The sequence below is a fragment of the Heteronotia binoei genome, chromosome 14, assembly GCF_032191835.1.
Source record: "Heteronotia binoei isolate CCM8104 ecotype False Entrance Well chromosome 14, APGP_CSIRO_Hbin_v1, whole genome shotgun sequence".
NCBI classification, from domain to species: Eukaryota; Metazoa; Chordata; class Lepidosauria; order Squamata; family Gekkonidae; genus Heteronotia; species Heteronotia binoei.
In genome coordinates, this window is record NC_083236.1 from 46752503 (window position 1) to 46759738 (window position 7236).

Consider the following 7236-nt stretch of genomic DNA (forward strand, 5'->3'; position numbering starts at 1 on the left):
ACCCATATCTTTTCCCCCACTGGCATTAATTACTGTAATCACAACGTATGTTTATTAGTAGCTAGAACTCTTAATTATATAAGATAACAAAGTATGGAACATTTGTTGTTAAACAATACCTCAGACTCTTCAGATCCTGGGGGCAAAGCACAGCCATAGATTTTCACACCAGGTTCTGCAACAAGAGAGGTAGAGAGATTAGAAATGTCATAATTCTTCAATACATTTTCCATTTAATAGTTGATTCACTTCTCTGCCTACACTTCTATGGTTCACTGAAGAGAGTCAGGCAAGCCCAGTGTACACGGTAACTATATAACATGAGGGGAAAAAACAGCTATGAAAGTTATCCAGATGTCTCCACACAGCATAGTAAAATAGGAGACTCTGCTCCATTTCTACTTATTCAGAATCAGGACCGGTCTTCCCACTAGGCAAACTTGGCGGTTGCCTAGGGCGCCGAGAGGTGGGGGGCAGCAAATTGGGCTCTCGCCTCCCCCCTCCAGTGCCCCAAGCAAGCGCTTAGCTTGCCTCCCTCCCCCCTCCCCGCCGCTAGCCCTCTCCGGGTCGCCACCAGCCTGCCCACCTCCCCGCAGCGCGGTGTCCTGACCACTCCCACCCCTCCAGGTGCGGCGTCCTGACCACCCCACCCCAGGCACTCCACTCGCCTGCCCACTGCCACTAAAAGCGGCGGCGCTCCACTCACTGGCTCCCTTCCCCCTGCTCGCTGGCTAAAAGTAAGCTTAGCCGGAAAGCAGCTTGTGCCTGCCTGTTTTGTCTTAACAAAACATGCAGGCGCAGGCTGCTTGCCAGCTAAGCTTACTTTTAGCCTGCGCGCCCCAGAGGGAAGGAAGTGAGCAGAGCGTCGCCGCTAAGCAAGCGGAGCACCGGGGGGACCAGGCGGGACACTGCGCTGGGGGGGCAGGGGCGTGGAGCCGTGGGGGGAAGCCATGTGGGGGAGGCGCCAAGTCTGCCTAGGCCGCCCCAGGGCGTCGGGCCAGCCCTGTTCAGAATCTATGTTTAATGGAAATATACCAGGTTTTTGCTTGCGTGGTTTTCTCTTTACTCGAGGTCCAACTCCTTGTCCTTCTTTCCAGCCCATTTTTCGCAACAAATCAATACCAATGGTTATCCTAAGAGGAAATTTATAAACAGAAAGTTACTGCAACTGTGCATGTAGTGATTTTCATAACAAAAGTCTAGCTGTAGCCCCTTGCATAAGGATAAAGGTAAACGTTGCCAGAATGTTTTCAATGCCAACTTCTACACAAAGATTCAGCCTTTAAAAGCATGCCAACAGATTTAAGACTTTTACTTTTTAATATAAGTCTTTACTCAGCAATGTAACAGAAGATAAATGTACTCACTTTGCAGGTGCTATATATTCATCCAACAATGCAGCTCCAGGAATGGGGGCAACAACCCCTGCAATTTGTCTGGCTTTCTCCTTTATTTTATCTGTGCTTTTGGAAGCAAATTCATCTGAAACTGTAATTTTCTTAGGTGCTATTCCATGTTCACTAAGATCCTTCAAAGGAAGAGAAAAGGGTAGATGAATGGAAACAGGCCCTCGTCAAATCCACATAAGTATTAAACCAGTAACCTTGAAACAAATATATAAAGAGAACATGTTATATTGTCATTAAAGACACTGTTTCCTAGCTAAGTGATATCATTGTTAACCTTAGATGTTATCAGGGTTTTTTAAATAGAAAAGGCCCACCCGGAACTTATTTGCATATTAGACCACACACCCCTCACACCAAGCCAGCCAGAACTGCATTTCTGTGAGTTCCTGCTCAAAAAAAGCCCTGGATGTTATATATGTACTTAAGACTAATAAAGAGCAGGGAGGTAATGCAGCATGGTATAGCCCAGGGGTGGCCAAACTTGTTTAATGTAAGACCCACATAAAGTAAATGCCAGGTGTTTGAGAGCCACAAGACATAAACGTCAGATGTTTGAGAGCAGGCAGGCAGGCAGGCAACCAAATAGATGAGAGAGAGGTAGAAAGCAACTTTAACTTTAAAGGCATTCTCCAAGCTGCTTGCTGGCTTGGCCTGGATAAGTGATTTAAAGAGTCATATGCATTCTCCAAGCTGTCCAACGGGGCAGTGGGAGTTTCAAGAGCCACACAATATGTGTGAGATCCACAGTTTGGCCACCCCTGGTATAGCCTTATCTTGTCAGATCATGGAAGCTAAGTAGGGTCAATATTTGGATGGAAGGCCACCAAAGAAGTATCTACAGAAGAAGGCAATGGCCAATCACTTCTGTTTTCATTTGCCTTGAAAGCCCCTTACTGGGGTCTCCAAAGTCAGCTGCAAATTAATGGCACTTGTGTACATAAAAACAAACAAGAGGTTTACACAGATATGATTATACATCTACATACCATATTAATACACATATATATCCCCCTGGAATTAATAATAAATGTCAAAGAATTTAATTTTGCATTATTTGAGCATGGTTACCTCTTCGTCCATAAAGTCTTCTGGGCCCAAGACTGTTTTCTCTGCTCTCTTTTGGCGTGATGACACAAAGGTTGATGGTGCCCATCCTTTAAAGAAAGCAATTTATCTTTGTATTAGATTAAAAGTGGAACTGAAAGGTTGGGTTTAAAATTAGTTATATTGCACTGGTATGTGTGGGCTTTCTAGAACATTCAATATAAAATTCAAGCTGATAGTTTTAACCTTGTTTTGTTGTTCAGTTGCACAGTCGAGTCCGATTCTTTGCAACCCCATGGACAAAGTCACGCCAGGCTCTCCTGTCTTCTACCATCCTCCAAAGTCTGCTCAAAGTTTTAACTTATAGTTTTAACCTATAAAGCCCTAAATGATTTGGGCATATTGCAGGAAGTGCTTCTTTTTCTTTCTGCAGTAAAGCACTGCTTCACACCAGTGCCTTCTATGTGCCAAGTCACAAAAGCACTTGAGAGGTGTTTTCTAGGGCTGCCCCATCATTTTGGAATTCTCTTCTCCGATAGGTGTACATAAAGCTTAAATAGAAAACTACACACTAAGCAGGAACAAAGCCATAAAAAGTAAAATTAAACTTTTACACAAGTACATCAGGCATTGTTTCAATAACTGAGCACTCCACTGGATCCACACAATCCCAACCATTTCCCTTCCATACTATGGCTGACATCTCACATAGCTTTTGTCCATGCTGCCCCATGATTCTCTGCACAGCCTTTTTAGATGGTCAAAGAATATATCTCTGTACCTCTTCACCAGCAGAAAAACTGATGGAATCCAACCCCAAATCTGTTTCAGATACAAAAGATGACTAACCTTCTTTAGAACCCACAGTGTTAAAATAGCCAGCAGAGAAACCACCACTAAATGCTCCATGGAAGCGTTTGTATCGTCCTTTTTCATCTCTGACAGTCTGATCTTGTAGAGGAACTGGCTTCTTAATTCGTTCACCTGCAATTGTTTAAAAAGTAACAGTTAATCTGAATAAGAGGTGGAAAAACCCAATAATATAGGTGCACATGTCTGGTATATAATCTACTAACTTGAAAGATGTGAGAATTGTTTCACTCCATGCCCAATGATGTCAACAGTGCTACTTCTCCAACGCTGCCCTTCCCCCAGGTTCTCTAGTCTAGACCACAGAATTAAGCAGGTAGGGACTGGAACTCCATCAGCCTTCCACCCTCAGTACATACTGATACATACAAGCCAACTCCTTCCAATTAAGTTATGTGATTCAGGAGCCAAGAAAGTGAGCTAAAAGGTTGTTGAGACAATGTCATATGAGATTTCCAGTTATATCCTACTACACTGGCAAGGAACTTTGTGGTGCAGAGTGGTAAGCTGCTGTACTGCCATCCAAGCTCTGTTCATGACCTGAGTTTGATCCCAGCGGAAACTGGGTTCAGGTAGCCGGCTCAAGGTTAACTCAGCCTTCCATCCTTCTGAGGCTGGTAGAATGAGTACCCAGTTTTCTGGGGGTAAAGTGTAGACAACTGGGGAAGGCAATGACAAACCACTCTGTAAAAGTCTGCCAAGAAAATGTCCTGATATGACCTTACTCCGTGGGTCGGTAACAACCCAATACATGCACAAACGACTAAAAGACAAGGTCAGCAAGAAGCAACAAAGGCGTACCACTGCTAATAATTGGAATTTGTGCAAATGTGCAACTTGTCAAAGAACCCTCAACCTGGAAAGAAATAAGTCAAGGGTTCTTTGGCAAGTTCCACATTTGCACAAATTCCAATTCTTGCCGGTGGTACACCTTTGTTGCTCCTTGCTGACCTTCTCTGTGTAGCTTGGAGCAGTACCTTTTGCTCTTAGGTATATATCAAAACCAGCTGATAAAAAGTCTGCCAAGAAAACATCATGATGTGACATCACCCCATGGGTCGATAATGACTCAGTGCTTGCGCAGGGGACAACCTTTACCTTTTTTTCAACCTTTAACTTTATGTGTGTTAGCACACAGGACTCAAAATAGCCTCCACCCCAAATTAAGCTTCCACTTTGGAGCACTGAGTATTAGGTCACAGTAAGGTAAAATTACCGTATATTCAGTCAACTGCTGTAATGTGTGAACCAGAGTGGAAGCTAGTTCACACAACACAGCAGCTCTCCAATAGTAGCTTCAGAAGTTTGCAAACTCTCATTTCCACAAAGGAGGTGTGAACCAATGCCTTCATCCCACTGCTGAGACAAGCAGCTTTTTGCCATGGTGGCAGCATGTGGGGGTGGGGCATAATGCATGAGAGATTAATTAAAGGGAGAAGGAGGTAAAGGCATGGACTTCTCTTTAAAGAGGTATGTGTATAAACTCTATGCAAAAATACTTATTTAATTGAACTTTCATAGAATTCCTAGCATCTACAGCTAAAACAATCAGGCAGTAGGAGGTGACTGAAAAGACATCCCACTGAGAGCCACTGCCAGTCAGTCAGAGTAGACCAGGGGTCCCCAACATCGTGCCCAAGGATGCCATGGCACCCCCACCAAGTGCTTTTAGAAAGTTGGTGGGGCCAGGGGTGGCTTTCACCCAAGCAGGCTTCTGACTGGCTGCACAAATTAAAAGGCATCCTGTTAATCACAGCTTCTTCCAGAAATTTTGATGAGTTACTATTAGAGTTATATATCAGCTCTCACTGCGACATTTTACAGTTGGCTCCACCTCAGGTGATAAGTAATTTCAAGGCAAGTGAGAAACAGAGGTGGTTGGTTTATTGCCTTCCTCTGCAGAGACTTCCTTGGTGGTCTTCCATCCATATACCGACCCTGCTTAGCTTCCGTGATCTGACAAGATCAGGCTATACCAAGGGTGGCCAAACTGTGTGGCTCTTTCAAACATATTGTGTGGCTCTTGAAGCCCGTACTGCCCCTCTGGCCGGCTTGAATAAGGCAATTGTCTCTTTAAATCACTTCTCAAAGTCAAGCCAACTGGCAGCTTGGAGAATGAAGTTAACGTTGCTTTCTTTCCACCTCTCCCCCATCTTTTTTGTTTCCTGCCTGCCTACTCTCAAACATCTGATGTTCATGTCTTGTGGCTCTCAAACATTTATTCTGTGTGGCTCTTATATTAAGCAACTTTGGCCACCCCTGTTCTACAAACAGAGTGAATACTATACGTTTATTCTGTGTGGCTCTTGCATTAAGTAGGTTTGGCCACCCCTGTTCTACAAACAGAGTATACCACCAAACACATGAACCTGACTTCTGAGTCAGACCACTGGTCTATCCAGGTGAGTATTGCCTACTCCGACTGGAGCAGCTCTCCAGAATCTCTCCCATCTCCTGTACAAAAATACCAGGGACTGAACCCTGACAATGTCTGCATGCAACATGGATGCTCTACCACTGAGCCACAGCCCCATTAGAGAGCCAATTCAGTCCTGACACCTCTTCTCAGGACTCGACCCCCCCCTCCTCCCAAAAAGGAAAAGAGCATTCTGAGGTCCCCTCCCAATATGCTCCTGGCTCCCTCTGCCTGCCTGCTGCTTCCCCTTCATTCATTGCCCCCCCGCCCCATCCTTCCCCACTGCAATGCTTACTCAGAAGCCAATCCCACCAAAGTATGCATGACTTTTATTTTCAACTAAACACAGGTTAAGGAGGTGGGGTCGCACAAGGAAATTATATCTCATACAAAGAAATTATCTCCCCCGGAACGAAAGAAAGATGGGGCTCCCGATATATATATATAAACACGCCAGAGCCTCACCCTCTTCCAGGGGCTCCAGCGGGGCGCCATAGCTCACCAGGTCTTCCTCCTCCTCCTCGCTCTCGCTGCCCGCCATCTTGGCAGGCCTCTAAAGGGGCGGGAGGCGGAGGCCGCTTAGGCCCTCCTCCCGCTCCTCCCTCACCGAGGCGGGATGCGAAGGCTCGGCGCCGCTTGTGGTGTCACGCGAGCTCGGTGCGCCCAGTCAGCGGGAAAGCGGTTGCGGAGACAGTTAGTTTTGGCTTACTTGGCGCCTCCCGATGTTATAAAATGAAATGCTTTGCCGTACATCGTTTCTTCTGCTTGTGGAAGGGGTTATTTTTTTTTCTCTCTCCCCCCCTCCCCCCCCATTGTTGAAATTTTAGCAAGAAACAATCGAGCGCGAGAGAGAAAGAGCGGGCGTAAAACTGAAAGGTCAATTTCCCTTGATTAGATTTTAAGCTTTGCATCATTGTATCTCACTGGAGAAGAATCTTGAGAGTCCCTTGCACTGCAAGAAGATCAAATCAGTCAGTCCTAAAGGAAATCAAGCCTGACTTTTCCCTGGAAGGTCAGATGCTGAAGCTCAAATACTTCGGCCACCAAATGAGAAGGGAGCACTCACTGGAGAAGACTCCATGGAGCAAGTCATAGCAGGCCCTCCTGTCTTCCACCATCCTCCAAAGTCAGCTCAAATTCATGTTAGTTACATCAGTAACGCTGTCCAGCCATCTCATCTTTTGCTGTCCCCTTCTTCTTTTGCCTTCTGTCTTTCCCAGCATCAGACCAAGACCAAATCAATCCTGACTGTTCCCTGGAAGGTCAGATGCTGAAGCTGAAGCTCAAATACTTTGGCCACCAAATAAGAAGGGAGCACTCCCTGGAGAAGACCCTGCTGCTGGGAAGGACAGAAGGCAAAAGAAGGGGAAGGCAAAAGATGAGATGGCTGGGCAGCGTTACTGATGTATCAAGTAACTAACACGAATTTGAGCAGACTGGAGGATGGTGGAAGACAGGAGGGCCTGGTGTGACATGATCCATGGGGTCGCAAAGAGT

General features: G+C 45.7%; 1 protein-coding gene across 3 annotated transcripts in view; it reads right to left on the reverse strand.

The window, feature by feature from the left end:
- GPATCH1 (G-patch domain containing 1) overlaps positions 1–6364 on the reverse strand; it is a 94307-nt gene extending 87943 nt beyond the window's left edge. For 2 of the 3 annotated variants that reach the window (XM_060254113.1, XM_060254116.1), the window contains exons 1-6: positions 6205–6354; positions 3303–3437; positions 2478–2563; positions 1368–1528; positions 1036–1133; positions 120–175 (exon numbers count right to left, since the gene is read on the reverse strand). In XM_060254113.1, coding sequence (XP_060110096.1) covers positions 120–175; positions 1036–1133; positions 1368–1528; positions 2478–2563; positions 3303–3437; positions 6205–6280 — 612 coding nt within the window. In that variant the 5' untranslated portion in view covers positions 6281–6354. Of the gene's footprint in view, positions 1–119; positions 176–1035; positions 1134–1367; positions 1529–2477; positions 2564–3302; positions 3438–6204 lie in introns of all 3 variants that reach the window. The other variant, XM_060254115.1, reaches the window with a different exon arrangement.
- Between the last annotated feature and the right edge of the window lie 872 nt (positions 6365–7236).